The sequence below is a fragment of the Molothrus aeneus genome, chromosome 32 (assembly GCF_037042795.1).
Source record: "Molothrus aeneus isolate 106 chromosome 32, BPBGC_Maene_1.0, whole genome shotgun sequence".
In the NCBI taxonomy this organism is placed as follows: domain Eukaryota; kingdom Metazoa; phylum Chordata; class Aves; order Passeriformes; family Icteridae; genus Molothrus; species Molothrus aeneus.
The window spans coordinates 2,075,804-2,097,182 of record NC_089677.1 but is presented as its reverse complement, the minus strand read 5'-3'; the positions used below and the strand labels follow the sequence as shown (position 1 = coordinate 2,097,182).

Below are 21,379 nucleotides of genomic sequence, written 5' to 3'. Positions count from 1 at the left end.
CAGGTGATAAAATGCAGAAAACAGATCAGGCCTTCTTGCCACAGCCATGAAATGAAAGTTTCTTGCATTCACCACTTACCAAGACAGTTGTGGCCATCGTGGGCTAACATGAATCCATCATAGCACGTACACCTGTAGTTGCCTGGAATGTTGATACACTCATGGACACAACCCCCATTGTAGAAGTCATTTTCACACTCATCGATATCTAAAACAGAAGAGGGGAGAAAAAAAGCTTTTGTAAAATGAGAATTCTAACAATACAGAAAAAATTCTCCAACTGAGCATGTTTTTTCAAATATGCCCATCCTTAATCTTTCTTTTAGGCTCATTTTGCCTATTTCAACACATGGTCAGGGACTGAAAATATCAGGGTCATATTTGTCTGAAAAGCAGCAAGCCAATGTATAGAACACTCTTTCACAAAATAATTGGAGTATCATCACAGTAAACAATGATATGTTGTCAAAAATAAAAAAAGGAACACTTGATTTTGCTACACTTTATATTTAAAATGTAGTTTTTATTTTCTGGCTTCAATATAATAAAGCAAGGAATTAATCCTTTGACTTGTAACAACTATGAGAAGCATAGTATTAATGTGGCATGAGACAAAAGTATGCCTTTTATAACAAATAAACTATAATCTTCTGTATTAATCACATGCAACCAGAACCACAAAAATGTCAGTATTTTCTTCTCAGAAGATATGATAGAGTTGTTTGGGGTTTTTTCACACTGGCCTGTATCTTAAAGAGGATCATAAAAGATGAGAGATGGATTCTGCTTCAATTACAAACAATCCTGTCATGATCTTCCCTCCCTCATACAAAAAAAAAAACTCATTCTAGAAAAAGTAAACTTTCTTCTTTCTACAAACTGTATTTTGGCTTATACATGGAACATCAGTATTACAGTCACTCTTGTGAATAATTAAGTGGTACACATCAACCAACTAAAAATACATAAATAATTAAAGATAGCCTCATGGCTTGATAAGTATCAGGTCTAAATTTGTGTTGTGCTAGACCAAAAACCACAGCTAATCTCCCTAAGTTAGGCAGCACATGATAAACAGATAGTTATTATTTTAGAAAACCACCTGTTAGAATATCAGAGTTACCCCAGCATTACATTTCAAATGTGCCTTCCATTGCAGAGGTGATTGACATTTTTCTAAATTAGGTTAATGTTCACATAGATTTTCTCTCTCTTTTTTTTCACCTTTTAAAAGCACTCCATGAAAAGCTCTTGCTACTTGGTATCACACCCAGATGGAATCCAAAGAGGACAAGGTGGTCTGGGCAAAATCAGACCTGTCTGAAGAACCACCTCAGACTCAGCCACTCAGTGCCTTCACCACTTCTGATGCTTGGATTGAGAATTGCTGGGTTTGTCCCTCCTAACACAATCTGTGAGAGCAGGGACAGGCTTTTCCCAAGTTCTGTCGCAAGTCTTCTCCCTCATGTTGGCCTCTCCCAAAAATCTACCTTAAACTCAGAATTTTCCAAGTCTCCATCCACCTGCCTTCAACAACTTTGAAGTCCCCCTTGTACAACCTTCTCAGCAGCTTGAAAAGGGAATGACAGGCTTGGTTTTATTTGCAAAACCAGCTGGCTATTTCGTAACTCATCATTTGGCACCATAGCAATACCAGAAATAGGAAGCTGGAGAAATGATCTTCAAACCAAAATACAAGCTGCTGCTTAAAGGTAAATTTCCTAGTCTTTAAAGCACTGCTCTTTTTCTGAAGGTTCTCATTCTTTACTAACAATTTCCATCCATGAGCTGTACAAGTGCCCACTCAGCACAGCCTGTGGTTGTGCTCTACCTTCCAAGTCCAGTATGAGAGCAAAAAGAGAAATCTATGATTTTTATTGAAAACAAGAATGAGCAAGTCAAGTGCTCATCCCAAACAACCTGCAATGCAGTCTCTGAGAAGCTGCTCTCGTTAGGCCACAGCTCCGTGTGCCTGGGTGCATATTCCCAAAATGTTACAGTCTGCTTTCCACTTCGGAGAAATTTGCACCTTCCACAACCATTCATGAATATTTCCAGAAACTTCTTGTTGTTCCTTACAGGCTACAGGGACAAAAAGAGAGCTCTACAATAATGCCATGTTTTAACAGGTCAAGTCAATACTCAAAAAGCATCTAACAGGATTTTGATGGCAGGTGTTTCAGGTGTTCCCCTCAGGACACTCAGAAAAAATGACATCTTCATTTCAAGGTTTGTTCTTAACTTTTATCCAGCGAGGAGTCTTTTCAGAAGAGGGCATTCAGAAGAAGCTGTTACCACCTGTAAGATTTCTCAGCATCAGCCTGCCAGGGGTTGAGCAATTAATTCCATTTTTTTTTTCAAACAATGAACCAAACAGTACTATTTGTTTAAATAAGCAGTAGGGGAGCTTTCAAAAGGGAAAAAAATACCAAAGAAATGGGAAGCCTTTTGAATGACTGCCCCTTGTATAACAGTTATTTCTAAAAAGCTGTACTGTGATTAGCAGCACAAAGTGATGATGCAATACAAATACTCGAGTTTTGGAAAAGGTAATGCAACAGATACTGAAACCACAAAAATAGCAAAAGAAACAGATACTTTACATCTCATTCTCTTAGGAGTTCAAGTCACAATTAATATTGCAAAAGGATTAGAATATTATTTCTCCCTTTTGCAGCCCAATAGCTGGAATTTGTATCTCCAGCATGGCTAGCAAAAAAACCAAGGGGCTAAGACTGGTGTATTTACATTTCCCAAAAAACCAAAGCAAAAACACACCAAAAAAACCCCAGCCCCTCTCTCCCCCCTAAAAACACAAACAAACAAACAAACAAACAAAAAAACCCAAACAAGAAAACCTCATAAAAACATGCACAAAGCCTACAAAGTCCAAATGTTGAACATTTATGAAGCTCCAACTGCCAAGAGAAATGCAAGCAATGTGACCACCACTCCATCTTCTCTTTTACGTGGAGGAAGACATTCTTTAAAGAATGCCTCAGTGTGCAACAGCTGTAATTTATGGACAGAATACTACATCTGACATGACAGAATACGGCTTCCTTAGTAAGCTTCATGTAGAGTAAAAGTAATAGGAGTATATTCAATCACATAAAACCTGCAGCCTTGCTCTTCATTTTTTCTATTATAAGCCTCAAAATTCGCAGGGGCCATCTGTGTTCATTTCCTTTTGAGTAGGTCATATCCTATCATTCTTTTTTTCCTATAATTGATAGAATTGGGTGTTAATCAAAACCTCAACTCCAAACACCCCTGCTTTCTCTGCTAATTTTATAGCTTCAACTATCCTTAGCATTTTTAGCATTTGATCTCTTAATATTGTCTTTCATCATGCAGGAATTACCATAACAAAAACAAAAACCAAAACCAAGAGGAAAAAAAATAAATGTAGGTATTCAGCCATGAAATTGTGAAGGATGCAGGTGCATCTACTGATGAATTTGCAAGGTTTCTCAAAGAGAAACCCAAAGTTTTGTGTACACTGGCAAAATATTTATAAAGTCTTCAATTCCTTAAATTCCAGCTGTTCAGATGGGGAACTCTTGGGGTGTTTAGTGAAGAAATCACCTTAAAAGAGAATTGCGGTATTTCCACTCCAAGAGAAATTAAATCCATGTGGTACTACAATGGCAGGAATTGTGGTAGTCTCAGACAAGAATTAAATGCACCAAAATGATTAAGAAGGTGTAGAGAAATTTTCAGTACTGACACAACCTGCCAAGAACCCATTTGAGCTTAGTGTATTCAAAAAAGACAGCACCTCCCATTCCCAGGGCTGGATGTAAGGACATCCTCAGATGCTGGCAAAAGAATTTTGATCATCTCTTTCTGGAACTAGTTCAGAAAAATCTCAAAAATCCACTGCTTGTTTCAAAAGTTTTAAAGTGAAAAATGATCAGGAAAGAAGAGGTAAAAAGAAACTTGCTTACTTGGGTGTACTAATAACTGTAGTGGTTCAGCTATTTACCAGGGTGAAAGAGGCTTGGAAACTCCATCCTAATTCTTTCTGGAAAGCAGAGGTGAATCTCTTTGTTACCATCTGGAAATAACTCTTTGAGCACATCCCTAGGGAACACAGCCATGCTCTTCTACTGCCCTCCTCAAGGAGCAGTGGTGTTACTTAAAGAACACCCACTCTATGAGACTGCAGTTATTATGCAATGCAAGCATCTAAGAACTTCTAAAAAATACTCTAGACAAGTATCTGAGGATGTGTTACCATGAGGATGTGCTCTCATTTACAGTCCTTGTATTTCAGTTATAGGAAGAGAATTTGAATTTGTTTTAAGTAACCTGATTCTTTTTAGTTTGATGGGACTTGTATTTCCCTTATACATAATGGGGTTAATTCTTCTTTGTTATTAGAGGTGAAATTTACACTGTCCCATGATTGGTTTAATTTGTGTATTCTGCCACAAAGAGATGGAACTCTCATAAGCCTCACAATGCCACCTTGCAGAGAAGCAATGTTCAAAATAAAACAAGAATCAAACTCTTTTGCTTCCCATATCACAGTATTTCAGTTTTCTGTTACACAAAGAATAGAAGACACATCAGCATGCAATAACTAATGTCCACAAGACAAACCAAACTGTAAAAAAAACGAGGAAGTTGCAAAATGCCTGGTTCCCATTTTGTCTAAACATTTTCAGCACTGTCATTAATTGACTGAGTGCTAATCATCTTTTCCAAGCAGTAACCAGCTCTCCTAGAAGGTGGCACAGAATTTATGCCAAGAAAGTAAAAAGTCTACCTCCAGAAAAATTAATTCCCACTCTTCATTGCATCACTTGAAATTAATTAAGTTCCTGAATGTCCAAAAATGTGTGTTCCAACATATGCAACAAACTTTGTCAGCACAGCTACAGATCATCATGGGCACAGCTACTGAAATCAAAGCAAATGCCTGCATGGATTTGATGAATTTTGGATGAGTGTCACAGCTAAACTGTCACAAGAAGCCTTATGGCTATTAACATGCAAAAGAAAGAATGACTGAGGCCTGGAAGTCAATGAGCCAAATTCAGTGTTTAGTGTTGAATTCCACAGATTTCTGTAGAAAATGGGAAAGTGTGCATTGACACAATTTTTATCTTGGCATCTGTCAAGGCCACAGATCCCAACACTCACAATGCAACAGAAGATGTTCAAAATAGGCGTGGGATTGAACAAAATCTGTGTCCATTTTAAAGTATTTCTTGACTAGCAATATAAGGGCAAGATCTGGAGCTAATTTAGTAAACAAAAACTTCAATTGACTTTGAACGGAGTAATTTATGTGCTTGAACATTTTAAAACAAATAGCCAAAGAAAGCTGTCTGCCCACATCAACTTCTAATTTACAGAACCACAAACAAAAGCGCTTGTGCAGGTATATTATGCCGATGTAGAATTTCTCATAAAGAAGCTGGATCCATTAAATAGCTAGAAAAAGAAATATTAAAATCTTTGTAAATACATCTTGATGCCTGAAGCCATGTATTTCTCCAGTATCTAAAGAAAGAAAATTTTGATATTCATCTTCCTTTATCTAATTGCTTTAAGGAAAATACTGCCAAAAAGGCACTGTGGAGACAGTAAATAACATTGCCCTTACAAACTTGACAGGAAAGAAACTGTGTTTTACCTTCTTGCTTGAAAAGGGGTTCCTGCTAGCCCCTACCAAGGGCAAAGCACACCAGATGCAAAATTCTCTTTTATCAGTTGCCTTCTGCTAAAAAATGCCCTCCTACAGTTCTGCAACAGCAGTATCTTGCCTGCTTTTCCGCAACTCTTATGCAGCAAAGAACACTGCAAGGTGCTGGAGCCCATATTTCCATGTAGTACTATTTTTCACTTTTATGGCTTCTCTACTAAGAGCTTTCAAAAAAATGTTATTGATTCTTTATCGAGTTTTGGTCACTGTTCCTCCTAGGGCTAATGCACTATCCTCAAATTCACAGAAAAATACAGGGAAAAAAGGCCCATTCTTAGGTTCTAAATCCTACACAACTAAGAAGATTTACAGTGCAGAACTGTCTTCCTCACTGCATAGCTTCATGCAAGCTTGATCTCAGATGCTTGTGAAAGAAAGTAACCTTGTAAAATCCAAAGATAAAACGGCCTGAGATGAAAACCCAATTCTACAATTATTGCCACTGGCTTAGTGAAGCCAGGAAGATGTATTTTCTGGGATTCACAGTAGAGAGATACGTAAGACAGGATCAGCACTGAAATTTTTTGTTCCCATTTCCAATTCAGAGCAAACAGCAATGTAGCACTGTCTCCACTGCTTTAAAGGAAACAAGCAGAAGTGAAGTTACATGCACACTGACAAGAATTACAAACAAATTCAAGTCCTGGATCACAGTCAGATCAGCATCTTTTTTTTCTTCATAATTGGGTTTGAGACTGAAAAAGGCATGAAAATAAGTAAAAATTACATGGGAATAGTCACATTTTTATATATATTCTTTGGCAGAGTCTACATTTAATATACGTTCAGCAGATATACATCACACTCTGGACAACCTGAACCTAGGGCATTTGTATTTCCCATATCAAGTTGCACTTTCCTTAAGAAGGGAACCAGTTTCAGATCCAAAGGCCAGAATAAAAGCTCAAGCATAAGTTAAAGACCATTCTGGTAAAGTGCAGGTGAAAATTGCCAGAAGTTCGGCTCTCAGGGAAACACCCAACCTGAGCAATATTACTAAACACATTAGATTCTTACAAAGAGTTTAGCATCAGCACATTTCCACACATTTCAAGTCTGCTCTAGTCTTAAAATTTGCAAAACATGACCAAAGAATGAAGAATTGGGGGGGAAAATGTGATCAATTATCAATTTAACTAAATCTGACCTGATGAAATAGCATTTTCATCTGTTTTGTGGCATCGGAATTCATCATCTACTCCAAGTCCAAATTTTATGAGAATATATTGACATACCAAGACTCTCAATATTTCTACTCCTAAAAACCCCTTCACCTCCAGAGAAAAATCCATTTTTGAAAATCTCTTTCCACGAAATGCTTGTTAAATCACTTTTTCTAGAAAACAAATTATTTGTTGCATCTGGCCCTTCCTGCAATACTTTATTTTTTGACTCATAAACGTTAACATCTTTATTCTTTAGATGCTGTGACCTTGTAAATGTTACAATCTAATGAATCAGAGGAACACAGAGTGCAGATTTTACAGCTTTCAAGTAGCTATGATGTTTTCAAGACGCTTGTGCCAAAGAAAACTGTAAAATTTGATAGCCATTAGGGCTTCTCTAAGAGGCAAGGTCAAGAGTGGGCAGGCTGGGAGCAGGGTAAATTCAGAAAGAGCAGCCGGATGTTTCTCGGTGGAGAAGGAAAAAGAACAGGTATAATATGTTGTTTAACATGAGGTTTTTTCAGTGTAAATCCCTCAAGAGCCTTTCCACTATGGGTACTGCCTCTCCCATGTTTTTCCCATTAGTGCGTCCACAAAGAAAAAAAAAAATCAATTTTACAACTTCCTTCAAAAATGTCACAAGCCCCTATTTCCCAGTATTAAACTGGCAATAAAATGAAAAGGCCATGCCAGTTTAGTGGACATGATTTGGATACAATCTGTGGTATTGTTGTGCTGTTTTTCTGGAAGCTATTTCATCCAGTTTCCAGAAAAGATCAAGTACTCTGCAGCAGTTTTGTTTCCTTTCCTTCTGTGATGGCTAAACACAAAGTTCATCATGCTTTATCTCTTGCTAAAGTATTGTCTGAAAGAAGCGGGGTGAAATGCAATACAAACCAACTATGTAAAGCTATGTCCAGCTGATTAAACAAGACACACACATTTTTAAAGTGCGAACAGTTTCAGATTTAGAACTCTCTTGCCTAAAAGTATTTAGGATATGTCTGAAAGACAGATGAGATATCATCACATTTATCACTGTCTGCAGATATGACTTTTTAAAATTTAAAATTATTTTAATATTGTTTAATAATTTTCCCTAACCACAATTATTAACTTATCATTTTAAAGAAAGCAGAGACAACTATTGATGATCCCTGTGTCTGTAATTTTTTTCCTTTTTATTATACTGTGTACAGCAAGCATTAATCAAATTTTCAAGGCACACAGGGTAAAGGTAGCCCTACAGGAATCACCCTCACTGGTTGGGGAAAACCAGCTGTCAGACACAAGTCCTTCTCTAAGGAGGAGATGAAGTAAGTGGACTGAGTTTATCACCTGTAGAAAATGTAGGTGTGCTTAGCACTTGCTACTTTTCAAATTTTAGTTAATGATCTTCAAATATTGTGCATCATACAAAGAGAATTAAAGAGCCACATTTAAAGACACGAGTGACTAGACAGTATCAAGCACCCAGTGCTGTAAGCTGACTTCAGCTGACTCAGCTCATACATTGGAAAAAGCAACAAGGCAATAGATGATGAAAATGCAAAATTTCTGCAGTAGCTGAATGGCTATATCTCACATTTTTGGTGAGTAACCATCCCATTCTTCATTCATCAAAAAGAAATATGGTGTCTAGAGACTCCCCTCCTTACAGTTTTCTTAAATTCACCTTCCCTTCCTCCATTTCATGTCACTGTTCTCTTTCCTGTGCATTTTCCTCCTTATTTAAACTCTGAGTTCGAAGAGTGGAAAGAACATTTTTAGTGGCTGGACATTGATATGCCAATCAAAGTGACAACAGGCACAAGAACCTACCCCTTTGATTCCTTCTCTGAGGATGCCTGATGTTCAAGGCAGGTATTCCTGCCTCAGTCCACATGTACCTTGCAACTGGAAAGTTATCACTGAAGTACAGTGAAGTAAGAAATAGGCAAAAATATTGGAAAAAAGGTAACTTACAAACTGAAAGCTGAGGCTCTGCACACATTTGGTGTCACTTGCCAGCCACCTAAATACTCTATATGGTGGCATACATAACACCCCAGCAGCAGGAATGGGGAGGAGGTCAAACAAGTGATACAGAACACTCTTCACTTAGCACCTTAAGAGTTTCTGACTGCTTAATTGGCAAGTCTTCCTATTGCATTAACACTGGAGTTTTACAGAGCTTTTTACCTACAGTACCTTTTGGGTGCCTGAAACCTTTGGAGAGCTAGAATCATTTACGGGAAAAAATAATTAAGCAGAGTTCTTTCCCTAAGGAATATTTTATGTTCTATTAATGTATCTGAGTATTACCCCTGTGTGACATCTGCCATCTTGACTATGGAAACTTATTTGGGACCATTCCAGCTTCATTTATAGTAAATAGAGTTTTTTTCCTAGATAAAGCCAAAATGATTGTAATCCTGCATTCAGGATCTTGAACCCTTGATTAGAGCTTGGAGCAGCTTGACATTTGTCTTAATTGATATTTAAACAGATTGGCTGCAAGTTCTTTGAAGCTCAAGTGAGATACCCAAATAAAGATGGATACCTGCAGAGCATGTAACAGTTTTAGAGTCTGTCTTTATTTAGTAGCTGCCATGCCCGAGAAGCTCAAGCAGAGAGGTTTCCTGTTCACAAGCTGTTATGAATGTGAAACATGACATTTGACAGCATTTTTTCCCACCACTTCTAAATCACAGCCATTTGCATCCCAATTCCCTCTTTTAATATAATGGGAAATGTTTGATTATACGGCAAATCTTCGAAGTTCTTGGTCATCTAATAGGAGAATATTTCTATGTTTTTACTGACACTGCTGGTGTGCACGCATCCTAATGATAATTGTTTCAGTAAGTCATGGCAGGACATTGTTCCTAGATCTTTAAATTCAAATATGCACCTATCAATTTTGAGAAGAATGTTTCAAGTAATCAAATTATCTCATTGATACAGATATAACTCACCTACTTTTTTCCCAGACTCTGCAGGCATCTCATTCTCAGACTACTTATCTCCAACCTTACTTGCATTTAATTTCTAAATGTCTGTCCACTGAAAGGGGAAAAAATCCCAGCCTTCAATTCTGAAGTAAATTTCTTTGTTACCTATCAGTGAATGAATATTAACTTTTTTTTTATGTGGCCCTTCGTGTAGGGGAACAGAAGGTTGCTTCTTGCCCATTTCAGAACGAGTCAGTGGCAGACTGTGCACTGCCAAATAGATGATTTCTTGGTATCATAGAGCACATGCTTCCTTAGTCCCTGGCAGACTGATACTTCTTCAGTTTCAGGCTGAAAAAGCCAAGACCACAAACAGCATGGGAGGCTGCAGAGCAGTGGTTTTCAGCCTTCCTGGATATGAGGAACTAATATGTATTCCAGCAGAAGTGGAGACACTCCTTTAGCAAATTCACATATTCTGACAGCAGGTTACCTTTCCAAACTAATTTTCCCACCTGTACTTCAGGCTCCTGGCTGAAAACTACTCTGCTATGCTGGTTCACCACTTGGGGAATATAATGCAACTTATACATTGCAAGATTTGTGCAATACAGGGCTTCCTGTCATCCGGTATCACTTGGTCAAACTTCCTACTCTGTGCAAGACGCATATCAGATATTAATTTTGCCAGCCTCCAAAACCTGGCAGTACAGTCCCACACAAGTAATCTGTCTGTGAGCAGAGCAGCTCTACCTTACACTGCTGATGTGGCCTGCAATGAGGGGATCACCTGTTCAGGGCTGCCTTTCATTTCAACATTTACTGAAGTCATGTGGCTACTTCTAAATATGATCCACAGGGAAACCATGAACTTGTGTTCCCTGCCAGACACAATACTTAGGAAGCCCAAGAAACCAACTCTGCCTCCTATTTTGCCACCTGTTCCCTGAATACAGACAAATTCATACCATTCCCCAACAACATCCTTCATGATCTGAAGGCCTCTCAGCATTTTGGTTTGCAGACAACAGTAAAGAGCAGCCCACAAGGAGTGCCACTCAGTCCTTCACAGGGATAAAGGCCTCACCCATTAAACTGCAGCTGGCTGGGTGTTAACTTGGTTCATCAAAACACAGATCCTTCTTTGGTTTAGAATCATTACGCTTGGTTTTGCTGTAGATAGTTTTTCTACCTGCAGAAGCTTTTATCTTGTCTAGCAGGGTGTACATGATGGTGAAAAGGTTGTAACACACCTGAATTGTGCGAAATGCTGAAATGCTCTGAGAAATGAAAGAATTGCTCATTCACTAAAAAACAATGAAAAAGAAGTCCCTTACACTCATGGTAATTAAGACTCCAAAGTACCTCTGGTAAGAGTAATCTGTTAATACTAGCATGTTGCCTGATTTCCAATATTAATAATTTCACATTACATTGCTTTTTATCCAAGAGACAGTACTGAGGATTTTTTTACTTTCCTTCTCTTTTCTATGCTGTAAAGACATTTCTTAAAAATAATATTTCAGTGCTCCAGCCTAGATATAAATGAATGATTTGTATTTGGTTTAAGTTTTCAGGAGAGTGGTGTTAATTTTGGTCATGAGTCTATTGCACAGCTGTGGGTATTTTTAGGAAACAAACAGTAAAATTAGTTGAGATGATCCTACACTAAGCCATTTACATGGCTCATTTATGTACTTGGTACATTCACTTCAAAAAGATCTGAGAAGACTAAATTGAATAATCAAATATTTACAATACCTTTTTTTTTAAATCTCAAATGTCTTGCAAAAAAGCTTAAATTAATTTTTGTCCACCACCTTTCAGTTCTGTGCACCATCTAGAAGGTATAAAAGTTACTAGGCTACAAATTTTGTTACAATTCAAGAGTTTAAGATGATCAATCCACATTTTGTTCCTGTTATGAAAATTTAGGCTTGTGTTTTAGCATCTCACTTGCATTAAGTTAAACCTTACTAAACCTGTGATAATAATGATGATATCCTAAATGTGAGCACACACAAGCACTGCCTGAAACAGTTCACAGCTCTAAAAGCTTTCTCCATCAGGACTGTACAATCACAAAATGTGGAGCTATTTTCAAGGTGCCAAAACAGTTGGCAATTTTGCTGCACAACTCAGAAATCTGGCACAGCCTTTCTCAGCTTCTTAACAACAATTCTGTCTCCACAGTTTGTAAAGTACCTGCCATGCAGTTTTGCTTGGATGTACAGACCGAATGTTTTCCATTTTATTTGAAAGCATGGACCTGGCCAGTACCAACAAGAAGCCCTAGATGTTGCTGTAGTTGATGAATGCAAACGGGTTTTATTTTCTAACAAATACCACATTGATGCAATTTTTTGATTCCAGCCATTTTTTTCCTGAAACAGAGAACCCAACCCTACTGATATGTGCTTACAGTTCTAAAATTTTATCCACAAAGAGAGTTCATCAGTTATGACGTAGCTCTCCTCAGTCTTTGAAAAGGCCATGCAGAAATAAGTCCTGTGAACCAGAGCCCTATTTATCACCAAAGACAAATAATCACAGAGAAAATTTAGTAAACAGTGGTAAGACTTTAGATTTTGACCTGTGGATGTACAGCCATTGTCCAACAGGGACATAAATGTACAATAGTGAACAGTAGCAGGCAATCCACGGGCTTTTCCATCATCATTACCCTTTCCAGACTCTCAAACATTTCCTGGACTGTTTGGTAACTAGAGCAGAAAGCAATACCAGGAAGAGGAATTAATGAAGTGACACACTCATCTTGGCTGGACATGAGGTAAGTGAGGGTTAGATGAGGCCAGGCCAAGCTGTACAAACACCAGTTTAGTAGTGAGGAAAGTCCAGGAAAAGTGTTAAGGACAAAATTTAACATTCAAATCTGAAAAACATCATTGCTGACTTGTGAATAATCAAATATTTTCATTTATAAGCTGTGCTCACATCTGATGTTTGGACAAGAAAGGGAGATAGGGCAAATGGATGCAATTTCAGCTTTGCCATGAAATCAGACAATTTGGCTCCACTGTTCAAATATCCTGTACTAGAAAGCACACACAGCTTCCATTAACACTATTAAATGAAAAAGGAATGAAACTGCAGACACAGGAATAATAATATGGACATTTGCTGTAAATTGAAGAGTGCTCATATTCATAGCCTGGAAATCTCCCTTTGGGAATTTTAAGCAATTTATTTTTTGTTATGTTGGGGAGAATGTTAGGTAGAGAGAACCAAAGAATGCCTACAACTTCTGTGCAGTATTCAAATAATAATCTACTTTTGACAGAATACACCACAGAAAGCCAAGCTGTACAACTGCACTGACCTCTTCCCTGACAGCAGAGAGATAAAAGTGGCTAAGGCTATATAAATAATTGTTTGGTCTTGTAGACCTATTTCCAATACTCTCATGTAGATCATTTATTCTGAGATGCCTTTCATAACAATGTTATTTTATTATGCAGAGATAGCCAAAATGCTCAAATATCTTGCCTAAAGTCTTGATTAACAACCCAATTAACAGTTTGGGTTCTTTTTTTTTTGTTTAATTGGACAGTACATCCAACATAAAACTAGACAATTGAGATGTCACTTGAAATGTTCTTCATGAATTCCACATGCTTCTTCTTTCTTCCCATCTTTCCAGAGAATCCCTATTTTAGCACTGTCTCTGGTGTATATTCACAGTATTTCTAGGATACATAAACAGAAGTCCAGGAGAGAACACATTATAACATCCTTGGTTATCCACTGAAAAGAGGCAGCAAGGTCTGACTAGTTACCTCACCCATAAATAATACAGGACTTCAGCCTCAATAAAAGGCTCAAGAATGAAATAATAGGGTTATGGGTGAGTATCCACAGCACCTGATTTAACAGTGCAGCCATCTGAAGTTTGGTCAAACATCCAGGTCAAGCTTTTCAAAGTACCTATTAATTTTTCACAACTGACTTGAGACTCTCCTTATTGAAGTCTCATTTTCAGAAAAGTGTGAAGGCCCATCCTTCTGAAGAGACTGTTAGTTACCAAGACAAAAACTCAGGTTTTTAGGGTTTGCCCATGTAGGGAAACATGGTGTGAGGCTCCTGCTAAACCACATTAGATGGAGGCTGCAAAGAGACAGGTGTACACAATTACATGTTCCTGTACAATTCTTTACCAGCATTCTGAGCACAGCTGATTGCCTGTCTACCCCTCTGAGTTTTGCAGAACACCTGGAGAAGCAAACATACTTATTTTCCATTCCTATTCTGAAGATGTCGTTAAAGACAGTGATTGAAATGAAACTCCTGGCTCAGGTCTTTAAGTCTCTAGCTGCATTCTTCCATTTAATGTTTTTTTATAATCTACTGTAAGCATCCACTGTTGGCCACTGTCATAGACTGCACATCAGGGTAGACAGATATTTAGTTAAACTTGGTCTGGCCATCTTACACACTTTTATATTAAAATACACATAGGTAGGGACCAGATTCTTTGCATCCACTGTAAAGAGTCCTGATTTTGCCTTCCTGTACTAGGTATAATTTAAAAATCTTTGTAAATTCCATCAGCATAGAACATGAAACTAACTGGACAACAAGGAGAAATTCTAAAGAATGCTTTAGGGGAACTCCAAAGATCTGATAACTAGGCAAACAACACTGACATTCAAGAAAATCTGCCCACCTCCATAACTGGCACAAGTGACTTTTTATGGAATTTTCTCCCAAGTGCATATGGGGTCTAGTAGGCTTAGTATATAAAGGACTTTTAATTTGTGTTTAGTTTGTGCAAGTAGGTGATTCAGCCACTGAATTAAAAGCATTGCAAATTAAATAAAGGTATGATCACACAGTCTAGCAGTGCTTCCTGAGTAGATTGCACTAAGAAAAAAAATTAAAGAACTAAAAACATAAAACTGAGATTGTAAAAACATAAAACTAAAACTGGGAGGATGAATCTTATAATGATCCAGTGACACATCTCATCCAACTTTGTAGATGCCCACATCTGTGTCAGAAAGAAGACTCTTATTTCCAGGACATGATTTATCTGTCCTATTTTTGCCTCCAATAATGCAAGGCAAACTGCATGAAGGAAATTTCTCCCCCTCAACCATAAAGGGAAAGCAAAGCAAATGGTTTAAATGGGCTGATCTCTACTACTGAGATCCACCTCTGCAAATATGAAATCCACCCTCCATCCTCTTTAGACAGCCCTGAAAAGTACAGGAGCTCTGTTAATACACCAAATGCTCATCAGACAGAGCCAGGGCCTGCCTCCCTCCCAATACAACAGACTTGATTTATTCTGAAATTTAGGTCTCTGAAGGAGTGCAGAGACCATAATCAAGTGCCTGAGCCCAATTTCAATGTTGAACTAAAAGAATTATAGGGTGTATTATTAATGGTTGTGACTGACAAACGTTTGCCTGAGGACAGACAAATGCAGGAAGCAAATGTTTCTATTGATTCACATGTTAGTCTTGTGACTTGTGACCCCAGAAAACTTTTAAAACAAAGGCAGAACCATGTTTTCAAATTACCACAGGAAAAGTTAAGTAATCCCACCCCCACCAGTCAAACAATTTTACAGCCAGCAGCCTGCACAAAACCACATGGAGGAGATATTTTTAATTAAGTGCAATATAAGGAAAATAATGGTTACCCGTATCCAGTCTAAACAATTATTAGCGAAAGGGCCTTAGTATTTGAAAGTAAGCCATTTAAGAAAGGCTTACTGTCTGAAGTATAGGCTGTTTCCGATTATAAAGTAGAGCTTTTAATTAAGATTAGTAAGGCCTAATTCAAGCTATAATCTGGTTCCTTTAGTTAGCAAATGTCTATTAAAACCAAGCAATTAAGGTTAAATGGGTTGAAGCATTTAAAGCACTCCCTCCTGCTTCAAATACTATAATAGAAAAGACTATGTCAGTGACTAATACAGACCAGAAGACATGTCTTTATTTCCCTTAAGTTTTTTACTTCTTTGTTGATCATAAAGTTTATTGAAGAAGCAACTCTTGGTAAACTAGGTTTCAGGTGAACAATATGTTGTTAATAGTTTAAAAAAAAATTCTGCAGTTTTATAAAGTTTGTTCGTATTATGTTTTTTTCTTTAATTTTCTAATTATCAATAAGAATATGCACTAAACTTCCCAGAGGTGTATTTCTGACTTTTGATAGTTGTGCTCATACTTGGCATGGCCTTAAGCATAGATGTTGTGTGTACTTGACAGATAAAGGTAGAAGTAAACTATGATTTGTACTACTTACATAAATGGACTCTTAAAGTATTCCCATCTCATCTTCCATTTCCCATTTTTCCCATTTTCACAGCTTGTTCAAAGACTGAAATTCTTCATGCTTGGTCCCTTCTTTAAAATCAAGTTATTTTAGCAAGTTCAAGCCAAATGGGGTGAGCAAATCAAGGCTGTATTCCTGAGGGCATGAGAGCCTCCCCCACATCCCTCTGCCTGGCTGTGCCAGAGCCCATCTCCAGCAGGACCCTCTGGGTGCATTCACACTCAAACCTTTCACCTGCCTTTTGGACTCTTTAGAACTCCCCCAAAGCACCCAAATAAATCACAGTTTTAAAGACAACAGGCTGTCCTCTCCATCAGATAAAAACTGCTGTGTGCAAGCAGGAGCACTGAGGTGTTCTCCCAGCTACAAACACTGGGGCTTTCTGTAGCGAATGGCAGCATTAAGGAAAACATGCCAGTCCTTCCAGAACATGTCCCCCCATCCCTTGAATCCAGACTCTGGCTAACTCAGGCAATTTTATCATGTTATCCTACTCAGGATAAAGACTGATGTTGTGGAGCAGGCTACAGCAGCTGTCTGTTGCCTTCCATACAGACCATCAGAATACTTGTCTTAAAAACAGCTCAAAATTAGGACTAGTACCTAATCATAACATCAATATTCATGGACATCACTAAGAGCCTTTTAGCAGTACAGGAATGTATTCTGGTAACTCTTTTCTAGTAACTCTTTTTTGGTTTTGTGTGGCAAAATCCAGTGAAAGAACTCAGAAATATGCATTGGAACCTTCTGTATTAAGGTAAAATGTGTTATTAAGCTGTTCTAGAAAATTAATGCTACTGCTGTTGCTATCCTGAATAGACTTCTGTGTATTTCCTATTTAGAATAAAAGCTGAAGCTTTTGGGTTTAGCTCTGTAGACCACATATGATGCAGTCAACAGGTATTTTTTATAATGCAGTTCTTGCACTTCCCTCAAGACAAAGATTTTTTTTAAAAACATTTCAAAACAGACAGTGAAAGGATGCAAAGTGCCAGAAGGATCAAGAAGAGAAATCCATTTAATATACACCTAGATGTGATTGTTAATACAAAACTTGAATGACAGCAACTTAGAGTTTACCCATATCACAAAAAAGTATCTTCCTAGTAAACAATCATACTATAAACAATTTGATGAGGTTGTTTCCACTGTTTAAGATTTTGAGAAAACTGTATTATTAAAGTTCTTCCATTCACAAGTCATAATCTCCTTAAACGTAAAACTGTGTGTATACAGAATAAGCTGTTGCCATTTTCACAAAGTGAAACATTCTATACTTAATGAATCAGACTGTATCCAACCAAAGCATTTTAGTATTCAGGTTTTTATTTCCAAACAACAGGCTGAGGTTGTCTGTTCCTCTTTTATACCCATTCCCTGGCTCATTCTTACAGCAAAACAGTCACAGGTCAGAGAAATCCTGGCAGCCCTCCTTCCCTCATTTGTTTCTCGCGCTCTCAATACGTCTGCACGCTCCCATCTGAATAGAGGTAAAATAGTTTCCTTAGGAATTCGAGCCAAGCAAAAGCCAGAGGGCTCCACTTGTATCTGCCCTCTAGTAGCCAAATAATGCAGTTAGCCTCCCTCAGGGCTTTGGGTTGGGTCTGCAGCACAGCCAAAGGAGGATGCCTTTCCCCAGTCTGCCCATGCACACAAAGCCACCAGCAGAGCCCTGGGGAAAATCCCAATCAGGGGCAGGAGTGAACTGTTCAGAGCACCTGCCTCTGCAGAGCATGCTGTACCAATATCTGCACTAAAGATCAGGTGAACTCCACCACTGTGCAAGCAAGAATTGGGCTGCTTTAAGAGAAAAGTGGGGGGGGGGGGGAAGGAGATGCAAAGAGGAGCTTTGATGGCATGCATCTTTAGACAGGTTGGAATGCATCAGGAAAAAATGGAAATTTCCAAATAAAGTTGGACTTCGGTGCTTCATAGCTAGAGGAAAACATTGGCATGTCTCCAAGTGACAGGTTTTATGGAATCCTTTCCCAACAAAGTTCTGCAAACAGAAATGTGCAAAAAGAATAAAGGCAAAACTCTGCTTGGAAGAGACACTGACATCTCTAGAAGTATGAAGTCAGATATTGAATTCCTTCTGTTCATGTGCTGCCAAACAATTTAGATATGCATTACCTAGCCTACTTATTCAGCAAAGCAAATACCCCACTTACTTCAATCCCTTTTTCCACTATAACAGGGAGAATGAAAGTTCTGAATGTGACCTCTGCTTCTAGATAATGAAATCAGAACAAAGGCACTTCAGTGCAGTTTCCCTCTTACAACAGCAAGAACTAGAGTGCACAGCAGTAATGTCCTGTAGTATTTTCAGCAATGATATGTCCAACAAATACCTATTTCTGCAGAGGTTGCCCTTCTCTGAAGCACTTTCTGCAGCAGGACCATTCTCTCCAACAACATTACTAATCACCAAAATGGTATTATGCATTGCTCTTGGTTTTTCAGTTAAATTTCTGTGCTCTCTGAGCATGATGTTAAATGTAAGGACTGACAGTGGTTCATGCAGATTAAGGCATGGGAAGGATAGTATGAAGCTTAGTAACCTCACTCTGAGAGAGTAAATGAAACTTGGCTTTTATATTCTCTGAGATAACAGCTCATCTGCTTAAAATATTTACTGTAAGAATCAGAACAATCTGAAAGTTGTCTATTTAATATTTCTGATTCTTTGATGGCTATACTATAAAACATTGTCAATAGCTGTGAAAGAATGGTCTTGAATTTGATAAGTTGTCTATGGGTCCTACAGCACCAAACAAACTTCACTAAGTTAGGTCTGAAGCATGTGCAAGATCAAGGTCTTAAATCACCTTTTTAAATTATCTATATATTTTTTTTAATTCCTTGGTCACTGAAAGAAAAACTGTGACCTTCTACAGGCTCCAAAAAAGCAGGACTACAACATAAAAAAGGCAGTAGCTTCAATTTAATAAAGCACTTAAATACAATTACTTTAAAAGGTAACAATTTCTTAAGATTAAACGCAGGCTTGAGCACTCAGGTGATTCATGGCACTTGAACAAAAAAATTCTTCCAACTGTACTGTAAGGGTATTCCTTTTGCTCAGCATCTTAAATGTGAAGAAAAGTCTTGAAATTTCAAGGGGGTCTGTCAGACCCTATCTTCAGTTTCTTATAACTCTGCCAAACATTTATGTATGAACTACATTTTTTCTTGCAAGGTATCTGCTTTAGAGCAGGTAATTTTTTTCAGTTGAAATTAAAACGAATATATATATGCTAAAACAAGCTAAGGAAAAAAACCCCAGGAAATTAGCTTTTTTCTAAAGGGATTATATGGAAAAATCACTGCTTTGCTATGTTTTAAAAAAAAATCTCCCTCAACTGCTTCAACAGATTTAATACTGTCAGATTTTGTTTCTAATAAGGTGTCAGGGAGTTACCTTTCAAGAGATTTTCTCAGGACAGAATAAGATGGTCAAATTACAGCTGAAAATTTACCAAAAAAATTACCCATCTAAAAATTCATTAGCCCCTTCCCCTCCTCCAAGAATATAATAAATCCAAAGCTCAACAGGCATCTGCTGAAATTTAGGCAGCTGAAGTTTCCAAAACGTCCTCCATGGTAGATGTTTTTTTCAATCTTATGCTGTCGTTTCACACCACAATGGCTCCAGAAACTAAACCAGATTAGGAAATCTGTTCACCTTATTCATCACCACCTTCTCCTGGCCATGAGTCTCAGCCTCTATATCCCAGTTCATTAACTTTTCAGTGCAGAAATGCTTACAGGGCATTTTGGGGGTATTATTTCAGTGATATTCTTCACAGACTAGCCCCACATCAATCACCTTGTGCAAAAGAAAGAGCAACATCAAGGAAAAGGAGCTTCCTAAACCAGTGCAGAGGGAGTACTACTCCTTTTGCCACCAGACTCCACGCACGTTTTCCCTACAGATTCCTGCCATACATCCTCCATCTCAGGACTGCCTGAGGTTGGCCAAACCTGGCCTGCATTTAAGGCTCACAGCTATCCTGGGCTAGAACAGCCTGGGACTGGTACCATGGGTGCAGAGGCTGTACCCACCATCCTCAGGTATCCACCATCTATCATTCCCATTACTCCACAGTGTCCTGCCAGCATGGATGCTACCTGGCTCAAATGCAGAGGAGACAGAAGCAGCATTAGTGCAGCTTTTTTGAGGAAGGGAGCAGCAGGAGGTCACATTCCCTAACTCCTCCTCTGCCATCATCCCAGCAGAGGGTCCCTGGCCATGTCTTCCATCAGCCTCCAAACAAAGAATGTGTATTTCAGCAGGGCAGTGAAGACACACATGGAGACAGTGCCCATAACCAAAGGGGAGCTAACAAATGATGGCAATCAGCCAGGCTAAGATGTTTTCCAGCTAGCCACTGAGAGAAGAGCCATGGCTCTGCAGGGGGTGGCAACAGCAGGGAATGTGCTGAGGAACAGGTGAGCTCTGAGCTGTGGATGGGGGCCAGGAAAGAGGTGGAGAAAAGGGAGAAAAAGCAAGAAAAGAGAGCTGGTAGGAGCTGTTTTGACCTAAAGACAAAACCCAAGGGAAAGGACCAGCAAGGGGCACTTAGAGCTGCCAGCTCTCCTGGCCCAGTGGTCTTGCTGTGGGACACTGGCTCTCAGAAAAACACTGCTGTAACTGCAGCAAGCCACTGAGAGGACAGGGGAAGGAAAGCTAAATGAAATAATTGAAAATAGATGAGAAAAGAACAAAAGAGAAGCGGGGTTTGCAGTAGAGAAATGACAAGGCTAAAAGACAGCTGAGTAAGAGAGTACACAAGACAACATAATGAAGACTGCAAGGAAAGGGGACTGTAACAGAAGTAAAGGTGATGGGTGAGAAAACAAGGAAAACTGGGTAGTATCTGGCAGATGTAAAATGAATGAAGACAAAAGAAGGACAGACCTATTGAGCTTAGTACACTTTATTTATGCTCCTTCATTTCATTATAATTTTCCTGGCAGTTAATTTACATTGTCTATCTGGGTGGAAAGAAGTTCCTTCTAAATACCAAGTTTATATCACTCCAGGAGGCCACCCTGGGCTCTGCATCTTAGCAACTGTTGGGCCTGATGAAATTTTATAAATAAGTTCCCAGAGTACCCATAGACCATCCAGCAGACAGGGAGCTTATCAACTATTTAGAGAAGTGTCCTTGGAAAAAACCCTCCTTTTTTCCAATTTGAGAATTACATGTAATGCTGTTGAAGAATGAGGCCCATATTTCATATGGAATGGTATT

The 21,379-nt window shown here is 38.5% G+C and overlaps 1 protein-coding gene across 1 annotated transcript in view; it reads right to left on the bottom strand.

The window, feature by feature from the left end:
• The window catches only part of SCUBE1 (signal peptide, CUB domain and EGF like domain containing 1), a 192,671-nt gene that overhangs the window by 161,901 nt on the left and 9,391 nt on the right, over positions 1-21,379 (bottom strand). The window contains exon 3 of the mRNA XM_066568428.1: positions 80-208. Within this exon, the coding sequence (XP_066424525.1) occupies positions 80-208 (129 nt within the window). The remainder of the gene's footprint in view (positions 1-79; positions 209-21,379) is intronic.